This window comes from Erithacus rubecula (genome assembly GCF_903797595.1).
Source record: "Erithacus rubecula genome assembly, chromosome: 14".
Lineage (NCBI taxonomy): Eukaryota > Metazoa > Chordata > Aves > Passeriformes > Muscicapidae > Erithacus > Erithacus rubecula.
In genome coordinates, this window is record NC_136666.1 from 15,159,027 (window position 1) to 15,185,759 (window position 26,733).

Genomic DNA, 26,733 nt, shown 5'->3' on the forward strand with positions numbered 1-26,733 from the left:
AGGTGGGAGGAGAGGGCAAAGCAGGACCTGTCTGCAGGGGCTGCTGCCCTGTCCTGCTCACCTGGGTGTTGTTCAGGTGCTAAAAGGCAGACAGGGCAGGTCCCCCACTGAGCCAGCTCACAGATAGAAGAGGTTTAGGGAATGGTATGCTAGGAAAGGGGTGTGATGGGAGGAGAAACCGGTGGAATCCAGGGTCTGTGAGCAGCAAATGGAATCAGAGAAAGGGCTTGAAGCCTCCCGTCAGTCTGCTGTGAAAGTGGAATGCAACATGATTTTTTTTCTCCCCTATGTCCCACATCCCTCACACCAAATGTTTGACCTGCCTGTCTTCCTGTCTTAATTAGTCTTCTGTCTTTCTGGGAGTTGGGTCTGTTCTTCTGCAAATGGCAGCACATCAGACAGGGGAAACCTGTCATGTTTGTTTTCTAAGCTGTAGGGGGTACCCATTTGAAAAAACTCCCAGCTTATCTAAACATTTTTGTTTGTATGATTTTGAATTAGGAAGTGTGAGTAATTAGTTAAGAAGATTAAATAAGTCTTAACAACATGCAGTAGCATGCTTACTTTCCTCCTCCCCCCCCAAGTATTTCCTGCACAAAACCCAGGCTGCCAAACTGTGATGATACCCTTTTCTATTTTAGTTTCTCACTGTGCCACATGCTGATACAGCATCCGTTATTTCCATTCAGTCTCATTAAAGGGATTATTTTGCGCCTGGTTGTTCAAGAAAATTAATCTAAAGAGAAGAAACTTCAGATTGTATTGCCTGTTGAACTATACCCACCACAAACATTTTACTCCTTTTGGCTGCCTTATTAAACCTGTGGGAAGAAACTTTCATTGCAGCACATAAAGGCTTTCCTCAAAGTAATTTTTACTTTTTTTCAGTTAATGAAGAATCTGTCTGCTGTTAGTAGAACAATACTGGAGCAATAACAGAGTTCAGGTAATATTTCATGTACTCCTAAGAAACTAAGCTCCCAATCTTTACTTATCCTTTCATCAGTGGGACTCTTCAATTGCTGGAGAAGAACATTTATTCTCTTTAACTGCATCAGAAAACATTGTTTGTGAAACCAGGATGACTAAAAAATTAACCATGCTTTCCATTTTCACTAATTATGCAGACAAGCCATCACTGGATGAGTTGGGTAAGGATGGCAGTGTTTTTTTATGGAGTATGATCCTTGATGTCATTTATTGCACCTTAAAAAGTGAAGTAATGGAAGATTTTTAAAAATCCACTAAATTGAGAGTGGAGAGGAGGAGTATTTGTTTACATAATCAATTATTGGGCTGTCACTGGGCTTTAATGAAGTTGTGGCTATTAAGAACTTGATCCTGGAAACCCTTCCACAAGCACTCATTTGAAATGGTGGGAATGAGGAGGGGTTTGTACAAACAAGACTCGTATTACTCTGTGTAGTTGTCTTGTGTTTTGCATTGTTTGTGCATTGCAAGTCTTGTGTGCTCCTTACATGTAACAGAAAACAGTGTGAACTATTTATCTGTACATGGGAAACATGTTCTACCAATTGGAAGAATTTAATCTCCCTTGTAGGTAACTGCCATTTAAAATGTTCATCACCAGGAACAAGTTCTTACTCAGAAATTAGCTGTGCTGCATAAATAAATATTCCTCCTAGGATTTCAGACATTATAGACAACACAAAAAAATACAATGAGCAAATTTATTTTGACTTAAAAGCTCTGCCTGAGAAAATTGCCTTATAACTACACATGAGAAATTGCTGGAATGTCAGCTTCATTTGCAGTGGCCCCTTATGGCCTGATCACCCTCCCTGGCACGATAAATCACTGGCAAGATCCTTACCTTAACACGTTTGATCTCAGCTCAGCAAGACTTGGTTTTGATGTGAAGAACTCCAGATCTGTTAGGTCAGAGACAAATAGCAGAGCCACTGACCTGCAAAGTGCTAAGTCTATATTAGACCCAAGTGAGCAGCCTTAAGCTCCTGAAAAGTTTGCCTTTGCTTCTACTTTGCATCCTGAAGCTTTTCAAATATTACAGTTAGCATGTTCTGTTAATGATGCCAGAGCTGTTTCCTTTTGTGCTGTTCTGCATGTACAAAATCCACACAAAGCATGCAGTAAGAGAAGCATTGTCTTGGATAAACTGTTAGAAATATCTGCACTTCAGAGAGACAGTTCTTTTACTTAATTTACTTAATTTATACAAATAGTTTGCACTGGCCTTTTTCTTACTAGACCATGCTTACTGATATCACAAATAATGATATTCACCAGCACACCCATCAAGATGATGCAAAGTGTCTGTATGTATATGTCTGTAAATACAAAAATTCAAACTACTCCTAAAAAGAAAAAACTCAGCTTGTGACATTTATATTTAGAGTCTGAACTTTCACAAAGAACAGTTTTGTGCCCACTCAGTTTTCCAGCCTTGGTTTTAAAGTATTCCTCATTGTCCTGGTTAAACATTCACTTATCTCTACGATAGTAAGCAGGAGTGTTAGTCTACCAGAAAATTGGATGTTCTTAATGGGCTTTGGGGGAGAATACCTTTGCATCATCAGCATTAAGTTAAATCACATTAAGTACCCACTTACAACATAGGGATTACCACTTATGACATCTTCGGTGAAAGCCATTAAAACAAATTGTTGTGTTTGTTAGAAGAAGTTGTGAGATAACAATTCCCAGAAGTCTGATTTATAAATTCTTTTTGGTTTTCAAGAAGATGCAAAGGAATTCAATACCTCTCATTCAATGCTGCAATGAAATCTCTCAGGCTGGAAATTATTTTCAATTAAAAGTATTGGAAAATACTTATTTATTTACTTTAGAGTATTCTTCTGGAGAGAAGAAACTTTTAGACTCTCCTCAGAGTTCAGTTCTGATTTCTCCTCCAGTTCCTTCTGTTGATTAAGTCATTGCCTTTACATATACAAAACTGGAATAGGCCATTCTGCTTTTTATTATTCATGAGGCTGATCGGGGAGAACTGGGTTTAAACTTTTGAAGTATCCTGCCGTGTTTGGATACCTGACAGATTTACACCTCAAAGAACACTGTGGTGCTGAGGCTAAAATTGGATGTGGAGTGTTCTTGCAAGAGCCTATTACAGTCTCAGTCAAATAGAACACCTGAGGATATACCAAAATAATGCCAATGTTTGACAGAATTGAACATTTTTGGACATGACCAGCAAGCTATTCTGTATAGAGATGAAGGCCTGCATGAAAAATTACCTCTTTTATTTAATTTTAAATAGAAACAGGCTAATTACTTATGTAAATTAAAAACATGACCCTAAATTTTTGCCAAACATGCAGTACTAAAAAAGTGTATTAGAGCAAACCCAAAACCTGGTTACACTGAGCTTTCCTTAAATGAGCAAAGCAGGCTCTAAGGTTTGTCAATAAAGAGCCTTCTTTAAAAAACTTTAATATTCATGTATGCAGTCCCAAGATCCATTCTCCCCATTTCCTTTAAAAATTGTGTTTCTTTCCCCCTTTTTTAACCAAACTCCATTTTTCTCTGCTGGAACATCTTGTAGCAATGCCAGAATATGTGCAAACCTCATTAGTTTCCCTGCTATCTAGGAGGCAGGATTTATGCCTGTAGTGAACACAATGATCACTAAATGGCCCAAATCACTATCAAGACTTTAATCTGAGAAATTTTTCACCCAGACACTGTATTAATTGCAGCATGTCACCCAGTGCCCCACTTCTGCAAGGAGCACACCAGTGACAGCTGTTGGTGAAGGTTCATGGCATGCAGCCTTTGGCAGGTACCTGATATAAGGTATGTTGCCAATCCAATCCAGTGAGTAATAACTAAATTCCCATGGGACCTGACTGAAGTCAGATGTTGCTATTCCTGGTTCACTGCTTTTAGTCTCCCTAAAGACCATTTAGACAAACAGCTGGAAGAGCTGACTACAAAGGTTCCCAGTCACAGGGAACCACAGCAGGAAAGCAGGTAAAGGCAGGTAACAAGTTATCAAAGGATTTGCCCTGTTGCTCCCTCAAGGAAAGAAATTAACTGAGACAGAGAGCAAGAGCATGAACAGATTTACATGCAGAATCCAGACATTAAAAGCAATTGTCTTGGCTGGTGGGAGGAAGAGCTGTGCTGCACCAGTCAGTGGGCATGTTCTGCTCTGGGCTCTTGCTTGGCATCTAAGCAGGAGGACCTTCCTTCTCACTCCATGCTAGAGTCCCTTACCAACACAAAACATTTCAGATGTGAATAGAAATGATACCAAACTGGAGTTCCAGTGCCATGACTGCTTTCTCTGATGGAATATTCCTCCTCCTAAAGAGAAGTACAGAGGGGAACAACATCACCAGCTCCAGCTTCATTTCAACTCATTATGCAGATCTTGCAGCAAGGAGGGCACTGCCTCCCTGACAACACTCAGAGGAACAACAACAGAGACAATTCCTGATGAAGTGACACAGAAAGAGAGCAAAGAGCACAAAGAAAGAGTTTTTGTCATCTATACCACGTGTGTGTATGTGTAGTGAGTACACAGAGAAGTGTGCAATTAATAACATACAGAAAGGCAGAAATGCACCCACAGGTAAATACCAGCTCCAAAATTCATCTGTATTGCCATTTCCCAGAATACCATGTACAAAAATAGAGGCTTGATCTTCTTGTAGTCTGGCTGGTTTAGCAAGAGATCCTGCCTCTGACACTGACCTACTGTCTGAGTTAGTCATGGTTACACTCCCACAAATTTAAACTCCCCCATCTGTGAAGGAACCTTGTCAGAGTTTTACAGTTTACAGTGAGGCTGAATCAATTAATGCCTTCTGAAAGATGTGAAGGAGCAGAATATTAACACTTGCAGTTAAGTGATGCCAGCTAAAAACATCTTTAGTAATGTATCAAATGGATTTAAAAATCACTATCAAAGGGTTGGAGCACCAAGACTCCCAGGCCATCATCAGCATAGCTATAGCACATTCAGTGTTAGCCTTATATCACTATTTCAAATGAATAGTGAAAAAAGCAGAGCTTGATTTTCACCTCTTAGGAAAACAGCATCCAATAAACATCACAAAAGAGAAGAGGTCGTTAAGTAGCCAGGGTAAAGAAAGTGTGATTAGGACAAAAAGAGGAAGACCAACAAAATGTCAGGCACTGATGGAAAAGGGGGTAAAGGCTTAGCCAGATGTCCTGAAAAACAACTGTGCTTGTTTCTCAAGGTCCGTGCAGGCCATTCTGGTACAGGACTGCTGCAACAATGTGGCACAACTGAAACAACCAGAAAACATTAAAAGTCCCTTGATTTGAAAGGTTGGTGGTTATTTCTTTCTAGTTTTGAACAACTCAAAAATAAACTATTTCTGTTACAGCTGAAAGGAAACGTAAGCAAATGTAAAATGCATATATTATGGTAAACTTTGAAAATACCCAGTGGAATCAGGACAGTGCTTTTATGTGTAGGTGCAAAGAATGTTTAAAATATACTCTAGATATCTTTCAGACAACAAAATAAAGTGGTTCCTTAAAAAAAAACAAAAAAAAGAAATCTATGTATCCACCTGTCAGTTACATAAATGCCTTCTCAAATCAATTTGACAATATAAAGAAGTATTAAACCCAGTTTAAAATTAAATTCTATTTTAAGGACATTTTACACTAGTGGAGTGGTAAATAAAAGTGAGGTGCAGTGTCATGGGAAGTGCCTTTGCAGTTGAGCTGAAAAGACTTTACAGGATTTTTCAACAAACTAGATCACAATTTTCATCTAGGTCATCTTATAATTGGGATATAAAAGCGCAAGTGCCTATAAAGCAGCCTAAGAAAGCTGAGTGTGAAAATGGGTGATCTGGACTGTGTCATGGAGAGGAAAAAAACAGCGTTTTTTGAGCAAAGGGGATGAGAATTATCAGAGGCACAGCACACTTTTTACATGTAAGCTGTGCAGGGAGGACAAGCCAGGCTGCAGAGGGGGAGCAGCTCTGTGTGCAACGCTTTGCGTGGGCACTGCTGGGAGGAGAGAAATAACACAAAATGCAGACCCCCAGATATAGAAGCAGAGTAGATCGTGGAGGATAATAGCAGGAGTAAGGTACTGACTTCTAAATAAGAGCAACTGAAGTGACATTGAAGTGGTACTGAAGAGGAAAAAGAGTATGAAGGCAGTAAGGCTGGTGCCAAAATAAGTCAGTATTAGCTCAGTGAAAGCTGCACTGAAATAGTGTGTAGAGAACAGAGTTTTCTGTATCCTAATGTAAACAACATTGACATAGTCCTGTCAAGGAATAAAAATTGTGTCTGAACCCCTGAGAAATGGTTACCATGTAAATAATTCTAGCTTCATTGCAGGAGAGAAACACAAGAAGAAGCCATACTCTCTGGGATACTCAACTTCAAGAAGCAGATTTTTTTTAAGAGGAAGTAGTTTAGAAACTCCCTGCTTGAAGCTCGGAAATTAAAATCCATAGAATCAGCATGGTGGCTTAAGAATGTGAAAGAGTCAAAGAAGATTTGCATTCCCAAGGCTAAAAATGGGAAGCACAAGCAAGAAATTAAATGGAGTGGCAAAGAAGGAATATGTGAGAGGAAAAGTAGGCTGGAAACCACAAAGGTTGCAAACACAAAAAATAAAAATTGCTACTAAACATATTAAATATTCTGAAGAAAATTACCAGAAAGGTAACACAAATAAAGCAGCCAAGAGAAGCCTAAAATAAATAAAAAGAAATAAATAAGCAGATACAGGCATGTGAGTGAGTCACTGGATTCTGAAAACAACCTGGCTATGGAAGGGAGATTGAAGATGCTTCCACAGGTGGCTGCTCATTTTGGGAAGATCCTTATTTGGCTGTCCCAAAGTAGGTTATATTTCCATTCAAAAATTAGAAAAGCAGAGTCACTAGTTGGAAGACAAGAAAATGACAGGTAAAATACTTTTCTGGGGAATCATCTTTACTAAAAATCTAGCACCAGCAGTATACCAAAAATCATTTAAGGCTGTGTCTAGGGCAGGCCCAGTACTTCACTTCCATTTGTGCTGCAAGGAGTTGAAATAAAATTGCTGAAATAAAAAGAAATCCTGAATGCTAATGCAACCTGAAGTCTAGTGCATCAGCTCTTCCAGTTTTCAAAAGGCTTCAGGAATTGCATAAAAGCCACTGAGAGTGTACCAGAGTGATGGTGGGGGTGATGAGGAGGAGGATGATGATGATGCTGTTGCATTAAGTGGTGTTTTTCCCACTGAAGCATTAGAAAACAATGCCACAGCACAGACCTGGAAGGATCCTCCAAATGGAGAGATCTATTTCAGATGAAATGTATCCCTGACATTCTAACCAACTCTAGTCACTTGGGGCCAAATTTAAGGCATGCTGAGCTATTCACAAGAGGATAAGATCAGCCTTTATAAGATGGTCTAAAAATACCTATATTTACCCCAAATAGTAAAAAACTCTGCTTTGCAAAGAAATCAGTCTCACTTTAAGAGATAGGACCTTACCTGTGTAAATATATGTGTTTGGAGTTTCTGTCTGGAAAGGCACTTTCTGATTGTTTCTGAGTAAAACCCAAAGGATTTATTGTAATCATTGCCACAGGACCAGAGCACGGTAAGAGGACAGTGTCCCCCGGCATCCTCTTTCCAAGTTCAGTAAAGGGAACTGTTTTACTATGCAAGCTTACAGTATTTTTTATCCACTTTCCAAATGGATTTTTTTGTCACTCACTCAAATTAGGGCATACTATAAATCCACATGGAAATTAGCAAACATATCCTTTCTGTAACCACACCAGCTGCTGTAGGCCCCTCACAGCTGTACCACAGCATACTCTTAGATTCTGAGTTCAATTCAAATGTTTCATTACCTACAAATCCCTCACAGATTAAGGTCTGTATACTCTAGTGGTCAGTGTGGCACCCATGTTTTAGCCTCCAGCTGAGGCCAATTGAGATAACCTTAAACATTTTCCCTTGGGTCACAGAATGTGATGTGGATGGTTCTTTGCAGTATTTTCCCACTTCAGTACAACAAAGCTGTAATACATTATGTTTCAAGTCACCCATATAGTTCACTAGACTCTCTATTAAAGGCACTGGCTCCAAGAAATCAAGCACTAGGTTCTTTTTTTCTTTTGGGAGACTATTGCAGCAGTGCTATTGTAGCAGCACTTTGATGTGGCTCCACATATCACACTTTTAGTAATGAAGTGCTCCTAAACCTTAGTTCACCGTGTGACTCAGCATTGATGTGTCGCATTCATGTCAAAGGGTAGATTGCTATTTACAAGAAAAGACTGATGAATAGATAGATGGTTTTGGACAAATTCTGAAATAGGGAACTTCTGTTTTGGAGAAAACCAGATAGGAATATGCAGTTTGAACAGGAATTCATTTGCTAAACACAACAGTAAGGAATGATTGAGCCCTTGGACGGCAATCAATGTTTAGACTTCTCTGCATAATACTTGGTAGTAAATCTTCACACAGCTATTAATGTACTTACTGTGCTTTAAGTATGATGTCTTGTCCCTTGTGTGAGGATTCCTCACTAGAGAACTGCATAGAATTGCAGTTTTTTCTGAAGATTTTTTAAACCTCTACACTTCCATGCTTATATTATATTTACATAGCTTCCTTATGATCCTTTGTTTCATTGCAATTTTTGTCTGTCATTTCTTTCAGCTGAACTAGATTTGATATATTGATTACTTGTTTCAGGAAATGAATTCTACTCCTAAAAAAGCCCTGTACAGATAAAAAGCTGTGAGGTATTTTTAGAACTGGGGAGAATTAAAGAATTTTCAAAAAACACATAGAGAAATGTTACAGTTCAGCCTTACAAAAGATAGCTGCAAAACTGTAAAAGAGGAAATATGACTTTATGCAAGACCTGAGAAAGAATTTATGATATGGACCACTGAACCCATCTTTTGTCATTTATCTCTGTAAATGTGTGAGATTTCTTGGAAGATAGTTACTCAAATGAGGAGCCAAGATGAATCAGTGGATACAATTTATTTAGACTTTAAAAAGGCTTTTGATGATCTAGTCCTTAGCAAGAGGCAATTAAGGAAAGTTAGTAACCATATGGTGAAAGATAAAGTCCTGCCATGGATTAAAAAGTGGTTAAGAGATAAGATAAAAAGACTGGAAATAAACGGATCCTTCTCCCTGGAAAGAGGTTAATAGCAAGGTGCCCCTTCATTACTGTGACTGGCAATTGATATCTTGGCTCACCTGCCTTTGCAGATCATTAATAGTAAGCTACAGAGTTTATAGATAAAAATGTTCAGGCTAATCAGAGTATCGTAGAAAATATTACTGGGGCTGAAGTTAAATGACATTTGGGCAACTCAAGGGAGATGAAATTTGCCAAAGGCAGGAAATGCAAAGCCAAGCCTCTTGGAAGGAAGGGTTCAGACAACTTCTGGATGCTGATCTGTGCACACTGATTTGCAATGCCCATGGACAGCTCACTGAAGGGAACTGCTCATGTGCATTGTGCAGAAAGAAGGACAACTGGATCTGGTGGTTCCATGGTGTGGTCAGTTTATGGCAGTGAATAACTTCAAACTGGCAGAGCCCATTAAGATCTGCAGGGAACAATTTTGCATGGACAGGGAGATGGACAAGCTACATCAAGAATTTTTGGAAAGAGGGATTTATCAGAAAATGCAGATCTACAAGACAGAAATGTAATATGGAAATGCATCAGAATTGATCAACTTCTGGGGGAAATGTTTCTGAAGAACAAAATGAAACAGAAAATTAATGAGTGAATTTTTTTTTCCTTTGGTCACAATGTCAGAATGAAAGACTGTGAGAGGGTGAACACTATTCCTTGCTCTATCCAAAGTCCAACATTATGATTGTTCTTGAAGCTAAGACCTGAATCCTACTTTTCCTTCATTAGTGTCCTGCCTCTTGGGCTATCAAGCTGATGGTCTGAAACCTCATAAATACTTAGAAGTGAATTATCCAACAGCAGATAGCATGAAATTCTTCCCAAAGACAGCCAAAGTTGGCAAAATTTGGACCTGTCCCCCATCAGAATCCATATTCTAGGGATCCATATTGAAGTTTCTGCTCTGTTTGCTTCAGAGCAGTAGTGTGAATTTGTCTGTTTTTCAACTCAAGCAAGTGCTTTGATTATTACTGGCCTTCTGGTTTTGGTATGAAAACAAATACATGGATCTTTTGCATTTCGATACTTGAAGTGTTAAACATTTTTTGCAATGAGAAAAGCAATGAGAAAGTCTTTTAGTGCATCATCTGACCCTACCAACTGGACAGAGCCAGCAATATACTATTGTACTGCTTGATGCATTAAACCAGGGTGCATTTTCCCTAAATATCCAGCCTCTCCCTGCAGATTCAGCACAGTAAGAGGTCACTGCTGCCACAGTTTCCCCTCAGTAACACAGCACTCTGCCTCATTTCTCTAGCTGAGGCCAGTTCTGCCCTGTGCTTTCTGTGTTTTTAAGGCTCATGACTGTTGTGGCTGTACTGGAATAAGCAAAGGCAGGGACTGGATACATGTAAATCTATGCTTGTTTCTTGTTCCCTCATGCAAAACCTGAGTAGATTTGGTTTGTGAAGAAGACTGTAAAGGGTTGGGAGGAAAGACCAATCCTGTATTAAGGCTACTAATTGGAAGGAAATGCATAAATATTTTCTGATCACTATCTATATTGATGGATTGCAATACTGAACACAAAGTATGAAAACCCCGGGAGAGAATTCAAACTGCAGATTTAAATAACACTAAATCTGCATAGAGCATACACACTGAAACATCATATGTGATGATACAGAGCAGCATCCCTAGTGCCAGCATCAGATGCTGAAGTGTTCCACAAAGGGGAGAAGTAGCTGTTCTATTAGTCTACTCTTCTTTTGTAAAAGAACTGTGCTCACCTAGGTGACCCAAAAGCCAAGCTGTTTTTTTCAGGCATCGCTCAGTGGATCTGACTTCAAAAGGCACTAAAGTAGCTCATTCAGGGAAAGACAGATAGGAAAGTGCATGTATTCCTCACTTACCTGAGTTTTGCCGAAGCTTATCTTCTGATCAAAAAGCAACAAAGATTATGCATATTAATATAAATAAAATGGAATTCCTGCCTCCAATCATAATGTTAATCTAGAATTTTATCTGGAAACCGTGCTGGAAATTTAACGGAAAGGGTAATTCCAAGGAAACACAATGGGAACGAATATACTGAAACCTATCAATAAAATACTTCAAATCCTGATGCTTATCATATGACAATTTAAGATGTATTTGTTAGCTTTTGTCTACCCAGAAGCAGTTTGCCTACACTTCATACAAATTCCTGTATACAGCTTTTTGTTGCGGTGCTGGGTAGTTTACCTGGCCTGTGTGTAGAAACTGGACAGATTTTAGCCTGTGGTGTAAGGGTAGAGGCAAATCCTCTTACACAGGACAAAGAAGATATGGTTGTCAGCTAAATCACAGGCTGTTAATAGAGAAACGTTTCATGTACCTCCTCACTGCCACTGCCTAACTCCATCCCTTTAGGGCACCTCTTTCTAAAAAGCTCTCAAAACCACAATTCCTCAGCTTTTCCTTATGCTAAAATTGTTCAGCTCTTGCTCAGACTTAAATCAGCTGGCAAGCAAGAAACAAGACTTAAAACATCAATTATTTTGCTCAACATGCTGCAAACTGAGAACGCTTATTCACTCAGCTACCTGACACAGTGACAGAGCTGGGACAGGACAGAGCCCTGGGGTCCTCATTCTGTACCAGGCTGTCCTTAAAAGAGTCAACATCACTTATTAAAACCACAGAGAAGATATTTTGTAAAGCAGGTGTGATTATGCCATAACAAAGGAAGGACAGCCAAATCCTGCAGAAACACCTTCAGCTCCTGAAATGGAGACAGGAGGAGGGAAATGCTGCAAAGGGCTCAGTCCATTGGGCTGATTCCAAATCTACTGTCAGATGCTTGGGAGACAGTCTCCAGAAGGAAAATGGAGTTTCACAAAAGCTTAAGAGAGAGGGGCATCAGTGTAACAGTGCAAACCCTCTGAGCACTCTCAGATGCTGTCAGGGGCTGTGCTGCCCGTACTAAACATGCTGATACATGTCCTTAGCACACATCATACTCCTGCTTCTCTCACACAGCTGATATTTCTGGAACAGCCCAACATTCGGGGAGAGTTTCTGACACAAAGTTGCCTTTTGTAGAAGCGTGACTTATTCCCAGGGAGAGGGCTGGATCCCCTTCCTACCTTCGTGCCCCCTTACATATGGAGCACATCACTGCTCCTGACAAGCCTGAGCAGGCTTGCTGTGCCACGGGGCTGGGGAACAACCTGATCCCATGCAGTACTCCAAGATGCCCTGTTCTGCAGATGCAACCCCTCCCCAAATGATAATGTTAAAAAGTAAAGAGTTAAGGAGTCATCACAGTGAAAAAAGAGATAATCCTGAATATAGCAGTTCTAGTACTTGCCAGGCACACAAAATTTAACCCTGTGTGCTTGAACACTCACCTGCATGTCTGGTTCACATCCTGCTCACCAGTTCTTATTACACACATCTACAGCACTTGATTTTTCATAGACCCTGCCAAGGTACTAAAAAACTGGGGAAAATATTTCTAATGACTGTTTTTCTAAAGCAGCATAGGCTGATTTCCAATACTGAAGTCCCAATAGCTACTGCTGCACATCTTACATAAAACCACGGCATCGGGTAATTTTCATCACTAAATCCTTTTTTTTTCTAACCTACCCAAACCTACATTGCCTCTGGGTGCTCTGACAGGTGTACAGACTGAAAGAATTTCACATACAGTTTTCTGCTTATTTCAATAAACTTACCAGAATATTATTTCATGAGTTTCAACAATTCTAAGTAATCAAATAAATGAGAATTACACAGGTGATATTTATTTCATCTGTGTAGTTGGAAGGAGCTTTCATAGCAGTTATGGTAATGCAGTTATTAAAATATTAATGAATCATTTTCTTTTTTCTGGTACATATTACAGATCTTTAACAAAACTCACTTAGGGAATCCTGGAATTTTAACATGTACTACCCTAAAGAGCCTGTCTATTTACCAACTTTAGAATTACAGCAATAGAATTTAATTGGCAAAAAAAATTTAAATTTTTTTCACTAAGTTTAAATGTTCATAGATACTTCTATTTTTCATAAACAATTAACTCCCAAATGGTTAAGTTTTTACATTCATAGACACCTGTAATAAAGACTTCAAGAATTCTGTGTCCTGGCTGTGTATTTAAAATTCCCAGCTAACAAGCAGGAGAGAGACTGCTAGGAACGTTTACAGATGTCTGATTTTACAAGGTCTGTTGTTTTGGTTGTTGTTTTGGGGTTTTTTTCCTTGCCAAAGTGCTCTAGTCCAATGTTATTTATTGTTTATGGAAGTTGTTTGTCATTTAGGACATGAAGTGACCACTCCCCCAAAAGAAAGAATCAGGTTACAATCCATTATTTCATTTTTGATTGTTTTTCTTTGTAATAGGTGGGAAAGTGGATCCTAGATAAAAGTCCTGCCCAAGACAAAACTCCAAGCTGAAGAGTCCAATTATCTATAAATCACTTGAATTTCCTGCAGAGAAAGAGAAAAAGGAGGAAAGAGCAAGACAGACAGAAAAACAGAGATAGAGGATATGCCAAGTGAAACATTTGATACCTGTCCTAAACCAAAATTTTCTCAAAAGCAACCAGGAGTCACCGGATATCTCAAACCCAAGCTCAGAAGAAACACGTTGCTGTTGTTTTTGGCTTAATATTGAAATTAAATAACTTTATTTTAATTGTTCCATTAGTTTAAAAGGTGTAACGTAGATCTGAGATGATGGCATTGTGTATTGATTTATTAAAGGTCACTGTACATTCCCACAGAAAGAAAGCCATGATTGCTGATGACTGCTGCATTTTTCAAAGATTTTTAGAAACAATTCTCCAGTTTTAGAACAGAGAAATGCAAGTACATTTATGATGCAAACTGACTGTGATACTACTCTCAAGTATTTCCCACCAAACCCTCCTGAAGCACAGTTCACACTGAAACAGCAATGAACAAAATTCATGCCAAATACTCTTTGCACAGTATGATTGCTCCCAATAGTTATTGCATCCAATAACTTCATTCCTTACTTATTTAATTACTTGAAAAGAAATTATGAGCAAGAAACTATGTGCACTTTTAGATTTGCATACTGCAGATTGCATTAAAATGTAATGAAATTTAAAATAGTTGAACTTTCCTCTGATACATTCTTCTAGAACAAGGAATTGCTGTAACAAATTAGAAGACAAATTAGTTTTGGCATTCACTAAAAAAAGAGAAAAGATGAAAAGCTTTTAAAATGATGATATGGAGGAAAAAATTACACTACATCGGCCAAAACGAGTCTCCTATCAGCATTAAAGCTCCTGAAGTTGTATTTCCAGTAGATAAAAATGTTATCACCTTTTTCCAGTGCTGATGTGCTTATTTTCCTATTAAGTTACTTGGTAATTAGAAACAAAGTCTGACACATTGTAATCTGTTTATACAATAGATCTGAAACCTCTACAACAGAAATTAAAACATTCTTTAAAGATACCGAATATGCAAAGATTAAAAACATATAAACGAATTTTAAAATGTAAAACTCATTTACAAACAAATGACTGTTCCAAAGCCCATTTTAATCAACAAAACCAATTTTGTCTCGTAAGACCACAGCAACTCAGCAGATTTTTTTTCTACATTGACCCAGTGGGTTTGTTCTTAACCCTTTCTTTATGAAAATCACCCTTAGAGGTTTGTAGGAAAAACATGCCCTCTTGCAATATTGTTCAAGGGTGTATTCAAGAATCACAGAAGTTCGTAGAGACCTGTTCCAGTGCTGTAACAACCTGGTAGTATTAAGAGTCCTCCAGGAAACATAAAAGAGTCCCTTGGGTACACAGGGTAATTCAAGAAAGAAAATGTTTTTATTTTCTGATTGAGATACACAGGTATGTATAGTAATGTCCTATGAAGTACATCAAAAGCAACCAAAACACACTCGAGAACTACTGATTTTGCACTGAAAATAAATCCAAACAGCTTGTAGAAAACAGTACATTTAAAGAGAAGTGGTAAAGCCAGTCCCATCAGATCCAATTTGCTTTCTGCTATCCTGTGGTTTTTCAGATGATTACAGGGCTAAAAATCTTTTACTTTTATTACAGATTCAAGGCAGTCTTTTAGCAGTTGTTTTTTTTCTCTACACTCGGGTTGGGTAGGGCAGAACGAAACCGATTTTAAGCAAAATCCCTCATTTGGAGAGAAAACCATAAATTTCCTTGCCATAACAAACGAACACAACTTACCTTGGTGTATTTGATTTCAAGGTTGAGAGTGGGAGAAGGCAGCAGATGCAGAGATGCCATCAGGGCTGCAGGATCTGCCTTCACCTCCCCTGGCATCTCAATTTTACTGGAAGTCATAGTCTTGGGGGGGGTTTATAACACCACCGAGCCCCCCGCTCTGCCCTGACGCTGTCTTGTGTTTTGGGTTGGTCCCCCCCTCCAAAGCCCAGCGCTGAAGATGTTGCTCTCCTCCTCTGTATATAGGCAGGTGTCAAGCCGGGTCTCTTCTTATTGGACATGGGGGCAGAGGCAGGGGGGCAGGTCCATCCTACCTAGGGCGAGCGCGGCTCAGCCCCGCTCACTGCGGCGCAGCCTCCCCGGCCCCGCGCCCCGTCCCGTCCCGGGCATTCCCGGGCATTCCCGGCACGCCGGGGAGCACGGAGCGCCCGCAGGGCTCGCTGCCCGCCGCCTGATTTGCGGCACCGGGAGCGGCACCGGGGAGCGGGGACACCGGCACCGTCGTGTTCCCCCTTCGGCTCCCGGGGCCAGTCCCGGCTCCGCATCCCGCGGGGAGCCCGGGCAGCCCCGGCTCGACACAGGCTGGGGAGTCCCGGCCGCGGCGGGGGTAGCGGGCTAAGGGGAGCCCGGGCTGCGCTAGGGCAGCGCTGTCGGGCCGGGCTGACCGGGGCACCGTGCCCGGGGCGGCTGCGCTCGGGCGCGGAGCGGACGGGACAGGGCGGGCGACCCCTCACGGGACCCGGGCCGGGGGAGCAGGGGGCACGGACAGGGCGCAGCCGGAGCGGCAGCGTGGCAGTGCCCGTGTCCCGTCCGTGCCCGTGTCCTGTCCGTGCCCATGCCCGTGTCCGTGCCCATGCCCGCCCGGCCCCCGCCGCCCGCTGCAGTCCCGGGCTGCCCGCCTGTCGGCCGGGGGCTCCGCGCCTCACCTGGCGGCCTCTCGCCCGCCCTGCCCCGCTCCCGCCCCCGGGCGCTCCCCGAGCATCCCCGCCAGCCGTGCCCGCAGCGCGGCCGTCGCTCCCCGGGCCGCCCCTCTTTTCCCGTGGCGCCGGTGCCGCCGGAGCGGCCGCGCCCCGGCCCCCGGCGCTGCCGCCCCGCCGCGTCCCGGTGCCGAGCGGCCCCGCGCGGGCCCCACCTGCCGCCGCCTCAGCGCCATCGCCGGCCGCCTGCTGCCCCCTGCCGGCCGCGCCCGCCGCCGCAGCGCGGGGAGCAGCGCCTGGGGACAGGGCGGCAGCGCCGGGGGACAGGGCGGCAGCGCCGGGGGACAGGGCGGCAGCGCCTCGGGACAGGGCGACAGCGCCTGGGGACAGGACGACAGCGCCTGGGGGACAGGGCGACAGCGCCGGGGGGGACAGGGCGACAGCACCTGGGGACAGGGCGGCAGCGCCGGGGGACAGGGCGGCAGCGCCTGGGGGACAGGGCGGCAGCGCCGGGGGACAGGGCGGCAGCGCCTGGGGGACAGGGCGACAGCGCCTCGGGACAGGGCGACAGCGCCTCGGGACAGGGCGGCAGCGCCTGGGGACAGGGCGACAGCGCCTGGGGACACGGACAGGGCCCGCGGTCGCTTTTCCCAAAAGCTCTCTGCAAAAGGAATAGCCTCAAAGGGCAGAAAAACTTGTTGGAGAGGCAGCCATCTGATTGCTGGGGGCCCTCTTAGCAAGAGGACACGCTGTGCAAGAGAAGAGCTGAGCAATACCGTACAGCAGGTTACCGGGAAGGCAGCGGCCAAACGGAGCCAGAAACACGAGCTGACAGACAGCAGAAATGTATTGTCAGTCCTACACGCTCCCTGGTCAAACCTTCTGGGCAGAAAACATAGAAAGTCCAGACCTTTTTCATTACTTTAGGCAAAATCAGTGAAGTTCTGCTCACTGATGCAAACACTCCCAATGTTTTGAACCTGATCAGATGTCATGTTTTGAAGTTGTCACATACCAGATAGATGAACAAAGAAAGGACACCAAAGCTGCAGCTGTCTAAAGTTGGCAAAACAAAGCAAAAAGAAATACACCACATGACCTTCTCATTGACATAGTCAACAATGGGATCTGGCATGTTTTGATTTTATTACAGTATTTGTTTGTTGATGCCCCTTATATTCTTCACTCCATCTTTAACAAGTTCTCAGACAATTGAAAAGATTGTCCCAGCATTCCCTTAGTGTTTGTACAGGAGCATGGAACGAAGATTGCTTGGGCACAGACAGGCAGCACAAGGTACAGAGTGCCACTTAAGTAATTTCAGGGTTAACATGTAAATTTCTGTAAATTTCCGTCTCACTAATGAAGAAGACTGCAGATTTTGCTTTCTCTCATTTTCAGTCTTTTTTTTTTTTTTTTTTTTTTTTTGACCTGACAGAGGAAATGGATTCATAATATTCTGCTGTAATGTGACATGCAGAGCTGTCAAACTGTGACACTTGGGATGAGTGAGACATTTAAACGTCAGAAATTCAATTTTTAATGGCACACTGGCAACACAGACCTAACACTTCATCACAAGCATGACACCTTCTAAAAGCCGTTTTAAAATAAATCAGAGTGGGGATGTGCTCCTTCGAAAAAAGAATGCATTTAAACAAGTTTCAAGAATGAGGAAACTGTATGACAGTTTCATTATTAGATCAATAAAATTCAGGAGATTTTGGTGAGAAGGGATTCCAGTGTGTGTGAAGATGCAGCTCAAACCCACGTAACTGGACCTGCTTAAGTGACCCTCATCAACTTCTTGTTGTACAAACGACACTTCTTACATGTAAAAGCAATTCAGTTTGGAAAAGCCCTCGGAGACCTTTGGCCCAAGGGCTTGCTGGCATTCCCAGATGGAGAAGGGGACTGCCCTTACCTTCCACAGGCTCCTGGGGCTCCCCAGAAGACACAGCACAAATGTCCTTTCCTTCCAGACAGTAAGGGACTGACTGGAGTTCTCTCCCAGCAGGGAAGACACTGATGCCTCAGCCTTGGTGCCCAGGCCAAGGTGGGCTCTCACCAAGGACAAGAGCAGCTCTGCCAAGCAGAGTGAGGAATGAAGTCTTAGAGATTTTGGGGATGCTGATGGACCCAGCCTGGGGAGCTGCTTCCAGGCTCCAGCACCTCACTGGCTACTTCATGATAGCAAGTCAAGTCATGGCTTCAAATCATGCAAGAGAATGTTTAATATTTAATATGCAATCTACTGTGGAAGAGATTGCCTTAGACACCAGGGCAATAACTCAGTAAAAAAAAAAAAATTAATAGGGAAGGAAATGAATTAATTTGTGAAAGAAAAAGTGAACCAAAAAAAGAAAATAAAGAAACAGAAACAATACTTGGGGTCAGTTCAATGGTCCCTAAACACCTCCATACAACAGAAAACCACTTATTGCAATGCTGTAGTTCCTGGTAGGGTTTTGGGGGTCTTTGCTTGTTGTTTTGGAAACTTGCAAAACTAAACCAACTGTCAATGAAGTCCGACTGGCTTGTTTTCTCTCACATGAATGGGTTTTAATTAAGCTTTTACTTAGACAGCAAATCAGGAAACAAATATGTTCTGTTTCAGATTGTAATGACAGAGTCTTCACACTTTCTGATGAAATTCTTGTCAATAAAATGAAGAACAACCAAGTGACTCTGTTTCCTGGTTCAGTGTTAGTATTTAAGCTAGTATACAGCCAACATCAAAATCATTCCTTCAGGGTCTTGTTTTTTATATTTGGAGTGATCTGAATGTATTTGAAGATAAAATTTGAAGATACATCTTTGTTACATTTTGAAGCCTCAATTTCTCCACCCACCCCCAGCAGCTGGTATTATTTATAGATAAGGATATAGACCTGGCTTATACAATCACAATCTGATGGGAACAGGACCTGTGGTAGCTTAGACAGGGTGCAAAAGACAAAGCTGCAATGTTGAAGACAATAGAGATGTAATTAAGGCATTCCTGGATTTCTCAGTCAGATACTGGGGTTTTTTCCTGCTCTATGTTACTGTGTACCTGTTGTCTAAAAAAAGTCATAGAATGAGAGGATGAGGTGAAACTCTTTGTATCTCAAAATGTCTTTTGGGCAAATTAACTGTGCCAGAACACATATGGATACAACACTGAAATGGGCAGTGGATGCAGCAACTCCAACAACACTCCAAGCAAGAGCTCTTCATTCTCACTATTTCTAATCTGTGAACATTTCTTATGCTCCTGAGTGAGCTCCAGAAAGCACTGACACACAGGAAGGAACTGAGTCACTTCACTCTATCAGACACTTCCAATGATTCCTTTCAAGATCAACTGCAAAATCTACCCCAAAATTATTTCAATATGACCCATAAGTTCTTTTATATATAACTCTCAACTGTTTCACTACTACTTAGCAAGGATATTCCTGGTTCCTCATACAAATTCAGTATTGATTGAGAGATCCCACTCCTCTGTACCCTTTGCCTCCTGCTTCAGTAAATGTCTCTTCCTATTTCTTGTGTGCTTTATAAATTGCTTTTGGAAGAAAAGTAAAGATTGAATAAAAACTTCCCCTAAGTTATTTTTCAGCTCAGACTTTCACTTAGGAAACAGGAACTTCATTTTCTGATATATACATTAAAGCTTCAACCTCAGGTGTTCTATTTTAATTGCCTGCTATTTTCATTACTGACCATGAGGGCAGCAAATGCTTTTCAGAAGATACTTGTATTTTAATTTATCTGCAAACATAAATCACACATTATAGCACTTTTTTCCTCTAGGTTAATTGAATCAATTCTCTAAATGTCTCTATGCCTGACCATTGCAAAAGGCTCACTGGTTGAAATCTCTTTAAGAATTATGGCCCTTGAGCTGTGTGCAGGATGAGAGCAGTGCTTGCTCCAGACAAAGCTATATTATACACAGAAAGTCAAAAAGGTATTGTTATACACCTAAGCAATATGATCTGTGAAGCAACACCCACAATAATGTGAGGCTCCTCTAAAATATTATTTTAGAATTTTTCATGTATCTCAGTGAATGAATTGTTTTAATATCAAAAGAATTTATTAATAATTGTTTGACTCTGGATATATCTTAAGTTAGAAATCAACAGAATAAAATCTACTTTTACTTTCCTTATTTCTACATTACCTTTAACACCAGAAAAATATGCTGATATCAAGATCAACCATTTCATTACTAAATATTCACAAATGTCTAATGAAAACTTGATTTAACACTTTTTTTTTACTAAAAATGAGTCAAAGTGATAATTTTTAGTAAAATGAGTCAAACAGATCATTCTTACCTGTGATATTGGCCATTTTATACCCAGTAGAACTGTTAAACACTGGCAAATTAACAGTTGGTAAATCTATAAAACTTGCAAAAGGCAGAAGTCTAAAGGGCAGAATAATTTGTTCAAGCAACAGGGATTCAGAAACAGTTGGTAAATTTACCAGTTGTTGCTAAAGTTTTGGTAAATTTATGGTAAATTTAGTCCAAAACTGAAATGCAAATGTAAGGATTTAAGCAAGCTTCAAATAATTCAGTGAGAGCGATAAAAGAAGAAAATGCTTGAAAAAGCTCAATGTTTGACTCACTTTATAACTGGGTCAGTTTCAAAAATTAGCATTTTAGTTTAAGCCAGCAGCTGAAATGTCCCCTGTCCCTCAGTGGCTGGAGTGACCTTGGCAGTGCTGCAAAGAGCATGTGCTGGTAACTGGGAACTTACAGGGAATATGTTCTTTGATGTAGGGATTTTATTCCGAGTTTTAATGGATAAAAAACTATCTGTTTTGAATTTCTCTTCAATTTACCTGTTGAAATTTATTATTTGTAAAACACATTGAGCCTCAAATGGATTGACCTTCTGCTAATGTATATCACCTAATGAATGGATGCAATTAACTAATTCATATTGGAATATTGCACTTTCCAGCTCACATTCATCATCACTAAATGTGTGATCTAGTTTGCAAGTTTAAATTTTTTATTATTACCCTTTAAACTAAAGAAATAAGTCTTGTATTTAATTACCTGAACTTACATATTCGATTAATAGCTTCATTACCTTAATGAACATAGATACCATGCAGAAGTAACAAAAGATTGCTGCTGGGTCTGCTCCCAAGTATACCCTATGAAGGGTCAGTTATGAACCTCAGAACACCTTTTTTTTAATTAAAAGTTCTTGATTGTGGAGTTTCAAAGGAATTGGGCCTGGCAATCTAATATTCTTATACAGGGCTTGAGATAAATGTATAATCTATGTTCTAAATATTTAACACATAAAAGGAATCCCAGAAGCAAAACTTGTATCTGGAAGGACAGAGTATATAAGCAATCAAATGTGAATAATTCTGAATGAAAGGGAATTAAAAGAATGAAAACCAGGCAGACTGACAACTCACCTACTAAAGGATAAGGGATGAGTGGAGCGTGGAGGCAAAACAAACAAATCTCTTCTTGTGGGAGAGAGGAGGCAAAGCACTGGGAGCAGCAGCTCTTACAGAATATTCTTCTCCAACAGAGGATCAGACTGTGGCTGGATGGATTCCTTGGAGGGCCAAGTAGAGTGGGAGACAGGTGAAAGTAGGTGGGTTGGTGAGTCAGATACAGGAAACACTGTCATTTTCCCAGTGTAAATCAGGTTTTAGAACCATGAATCAACTGTCCTAGTTAGTTCCATTTATTTGACAAATACACAACTTTGCTTTTGTGTGTCAGTAGAGTCAAATCTGCCATTATCTTTGGCTTTTATGTTACATTCCTTTTATCAGCTAGGTAGGCTCAGATCTCCTCCTCTTCACAACCCTACAAGTAGCCTTCATAAGTCTCAGGGCTGCTATAGGGAACCTGTGCCCTGTAAAATGATAAAAGGTTTTGGTAATATCCCATTCAGGCTAAGAAAACACAGCCTTGAGATCCTGCAAAGTCCACTGGATATACTTTGAGGTTTTCTTCATGCTGCACTGATATATTTAGCAAGATGCCTTCTGTCTTTAATAGCAAAGCATTTGAAAAAAGGGAATAGGAAGGAGAAAAGAGTAGGGAATTGGCTAAAACAAAGCATTTGTCTGTACTAAATTGATATATGCCTTAAAAGCAAAATTCTTCTTATACTGGAACAGTTTTTCTCTGAATGCATTCAGGAAGTGAGCCTTGCCCATACCATAATCTACAGATAAGCTCCTCCTAGAGCTGGGAAGGCAGCAGAGCCCAGTGCAGCTGATAACAGTGGTGCACGTAAGCATCTGTCCAGCATTGCCCTGACACTTCCATGTGGTGCCAGCACTGACAGCCCTGCCCTGGGGCCCTCTGCACTGGAATGTTATCTGTGCCCCTCTGTGCCAACACGGCTGCTGAGAGATTAAACTGGCTCAGAAACTCTCAGGCAGGACCTGTGTTACACATCTAAGCTTTGAAATTTACTATCAGTTATACAACTATTCATAACATATATGTGTGTATCATTGTGTGTGTATGTATCAGTTATGCACTGAGGCCCAATGGTGTGCCCAGCCAGTCAAGAACAAAGCAAAACCCTGGGTCCTGCTTTAGAGAAAGTCCAGTTTAGTTCTCCCTGAAATCAGTGTCAGCAGCAGCAGACATATATATGTCAGGCCTTAAAGATTATGAGCAAAAAGCTTGAGGCACACATATGTGGAGAGGGCTTGATCTCATATTCATGATACAGACAGACATGTTTTATCTGGACATTCAGATCACAGAGAAGAAAGAACAAATTCTCAAGGGGTCCCCTGTGTGTCCTGCCCCTCCTCCAGGTGGGTTTAGCTAAAACTGAGCTGCACGTTACAAATATTTCTCACCTTGAGCACTTTTTCACAGGGACTACAGCAGAGACAGATGGACAATCAGAAGATACAAGAACAAAAGAAATAGAGGGTTGATGTACTAAAACTCTTAGAATGCTGAATTACAGTGTGTTCAGATCTTCCTTACCTGAACTTTCTCTTTGACTTTCCCAGCAGGAGCACCATTCCATAAAACAGAGACTGCCCCTTATGTACCATGCAGCATTTCTGTATTAAAATTGAGATATAAATTAGGAAAAGGCATTTGACCAGGGATCTGAATTAGAGGTACACATTCAGAGTTAGTCTAATTCAACTAAAATCAGCAGACTTTAAAATAATTTGGCCCATATTATTACAATGCAAAAAATATATGGTGTATTTACAACCTTGGTCTCTCCAGCTGTGTTGGTTTAGGTTTTATTACATCAGTAATAACAATTTATGTGATACTCTGAATAATGTGCTATTAAAAATTCAGTACACTATATATTGTTACCCATGGGATTTAAACTGTGGGAGCTATGTGCATTATTCTCTACTTTGCTATTTCTATAGGAGTGAAGATTACTATAAAAATGGTTAGGTTATATACATCATGTGAATTCCTGCTCTGCTTGAATCCAGGTGAAGAGAAGAAATAGTTCAGTCCAGACTGCCTTGGGGGTAAGGGTCCCAAGAGTCTGTCTTGCAATCTAAGGTTACACTGATCCCACATTCAAGCATGAAAATAATATCAGTGTGCTTTTTGATGTCTTTAAAGGATGCCAGTAGATTTGTGAGGCATAACCTCCCTTAACAGAATCCATTTGATGTTTCTACAGAGCATCAGCTTTATCTGTGTGTCTATTGATTTTACTTTTTACAGCAGTTCATGTAACTTTCCTGGCACAGAAGTCACACTGATGGTTTTGTGGCTCCTATGATCACCTTTGAAGGACACTCCTGAAGCACCAGCAGATCACTGGTATATTTCCTATGTTCCGTTTTGCTGACATTAGATCAGGATCAGCAAAAAAACAACCCACTGGCATTAGCACTTGAAAAGGTGAGCATTTTAATCGCTTGGTGAAAATACTACACAGCTCCACCAATTAGTTACTGGCTAATTTATAAATTTCTCTTGAAGTATTTCTGATGATAATTTATTTTAAAACAGTTGCTCACACTCAGCCCACCAAATCTAGCAAGACAAATAATTCTTCTAGATGTGGGCATAGCCACGTTGAATGCTTCTTCTGTGCTTCCATCCACCACTTACAGTCTCACAGGACTCCTCTGGTAATGGAATTTGAAAACATTTAGACTGTTACTTTCACATTCTTGCCAAAAGCTTAAAATCTTTTTGGTGAGATTTCTTGTGGTTCTACATTTAATAATGTATGCTCCTTACTTACTTACATAACTTCCATTTTTGGAAGATGTCTTCATTTTCTTCCCTCAGATGACACAGTTGTCAATATTTATGGGTGGCACTGCCAGTATCCTTATCATTTTGACTCTGGGAGCAGGGCCCAGGTGAGGGAGCAGTAAAAAACAGTAATCACAGCAGTCTTTTCCAACCAGATGTTCCATTGCATACTAAAAGGCAGTAAAGCAGAGGATTAATCACATAGATAGTAATTAAAGTCAAAGCTTTCATGCTGTTTATACTCTTTCTATGCTACATACACATTTGTTAAGTTTGGTAAATGTTCTAAAATCTCTTTCTAAATAGAAGAGGAGAAACTTAATTCAAATATTCTGAGCTGTTCCCTTTTCTCTTCGAAAAGTGTGGCAATGCCTTTAAATTTCCACCTGTCCAAAGCTGGAAGGATTTGCTGAGGGAGCAGTCATCCCCTGTGTATTCTGTTCTTCAGTGTTTCCTTAGGGCACCTGCTTGAATCTCATTATGGAGCTGAGGAGAACCTTTGGTCTAACTTAGTATCATTGTTCTTATTAATGGAGCTGAATCATATGATTTTTATAAAATATTGAAGAAAATCTGATAAAAGCAAATGTGAAATAGATGTATTTGTGCCAGTTCTCCACCCTGCAAAGACAGAAAATTCATACAGGGAAGTCAACATGATCTGAACAAATGAGTATGAATTTCTGTCTCCAATGTGTTATTACCTCACTATTAGTTGAAAAATAGCATTAATGTCTTCATACCTGCTATGAGATCAAACTCAGAGCTATCTACATACTGCTTTGTGAGTGAGATTTGCATCTGCATAAAAGAAAGAATCACTATGAACAAACAACTAAAAATTGCTTTCATGTATGTGTTTTTTAAATTTATTTCTCCTTTTCCTGAAAGAGAGGAAGTGGTTTATCTCATTCCTGCTGTAACAAACATCCTCCCAAGCATCCTCCCTCAGTTCTAACGTATACATTATTCTGAAAGACTTCTCTCACAGGCATAGCAAACACATACCCTAGCAGGCTGTGATAATGAAGGTGCTGTTTGTTTCTCATGGTAAAGGCTTCCCAGCTGCCATACACAGCTATTTTCGGGGGCTTCCCCGAGGCGGTCTGAGGCACAGGCAGGAGCTGAAGAGCAGGAGCGGAGCTGTCCTGCAGCAGCGTCCCCGCCTCTGCCCAGGTGTCCCCGCAGCGCCAGCGCACACGCTGCCACCGCTGCCACCTGCTGCTGCCGCCGCTCCGGAGCCTCCCCGGGCACGGCGGCGCCCGCATGCACAGGTAGAGAAAGGTGAGTCAAAGGACACAGGACAGCAGTTGAGGATTGAAATGGTGGGGAGGGGGAGAACTGGGTGCTTAAGGGATGAAGCTGGTGGTGGTGAGGTGGCTGGTGCTGCAGGGAACACACAGCAGGACCCGGCTGGAGGCTAGGGAGAGCACTGATGGGATAACAGGAGTGACACATTTCCCTAAGCCTGTAAGGCTCTGCTCTGCTTAGGACACATACAAACCTCTGCTGCCAAAATAATCTGCCAGAACTGGGCTGAGGTTCAAGGCACATGGCAGAAAATACTTGTAAATCAACCAGACAGTGTCAAGTCTGTATCACATCTGATAAAACTGTTCAAGATGCTGAAGAAATAAAGATGTAATATTTTTCTCTAGGAGGCGCAGTTCCTTGAGAAATTTGGCAACTTCAAGTCTTAAGACTATGGAAAATAATACTATAATGCTCCATATTATAGCACCTATGCACTTTTAAGCTAAACATATAGGAAATATATAGTCACTCAGTGCTTCACTTCCCTGTTCTGCCTTGTAGAGAGCCACTGGACTGCAGCAGATTTCATTAAAAGTTCCTAATTTATTCTGCCTCGTTGCTCTTTTGTAAACAGGAAAGTTCACTAGAGAGCAAGACATTTAGTCCAAAAAGAGTATTGTGAGTGAATATGCAAATTCAACACACATCACCAAGGTAAGATTTCTCATTAGCCACTGAAATATCTCAGAAGTTAAGGGCTTTTGTGTGCAGGGTACAGCACAGCACTCTCCCAAGCATTCACTCTCTTTACAACCTCCCCTTGAAAAATTCTTTGACAGCCAATAGTAGTGTGTTTTAAATCCCGATCTAGGTCAGAGAGAAATTTGCAACTATATTTTGGTTCCTTACTTTGTGGTTTATCTTTTTGTCTTTCTTTTTGATCAGGATGATAGAAAGAACATTTTATTAATTCC

At 41.1% G+C, this 26,733-nt stretch overlaps 2 protein-coding genes across 3 annotated transcripts in view; one reads left to right on the top strand and one right to left on the bottom strand.

Annotated features, from left to right (window-relative positions):
• ALDH1A2 (aldehyde dehydrogenase 1 family member A2) overlaps positions 1 to 15,710 on the bottom strand; it is a 54,125-nt gene extending 38,415 nt beyond the window's left edge. Inside the window, exon 1 of the mRNA XM_079318109.1 lies at positions 15,344 to 15,710. Within this exon, the coding sequence (XP_079174235.1) occupies positions 15,344 to 15,460 (117 nt within the window). The 5' untranslated portion in view covers positions 15,461 to 15,710. The remainder of the gene's footprint in view (positions 1 to 15,343) is intronic.
• A 10,043-nt stretch (positions 15,711 to 25,753) lies between these two features.
• The window catches only part of AQP9 (aquaporin 9), a 28,372-nt gene continuing 27,392 nt past the window's right edge, over positions 25,754 to 26,733 (top strand). Inside the window, exons 1-2 of one of the 2 annotated variants that reach the window (XM_079318112.1) lie at positions 25,754 to 25,789; positions 26,394 to 26,473. The gene's annotated coding sequence lies outside the window, so the exon portion shown is untranslated. The remainder of the gene's footprint in view (positions 25,790 to 26,393; positions 26,474 to 26,733) is intronic. The other variant, XM_079318113.1, reaches the window with a different exon arrangement.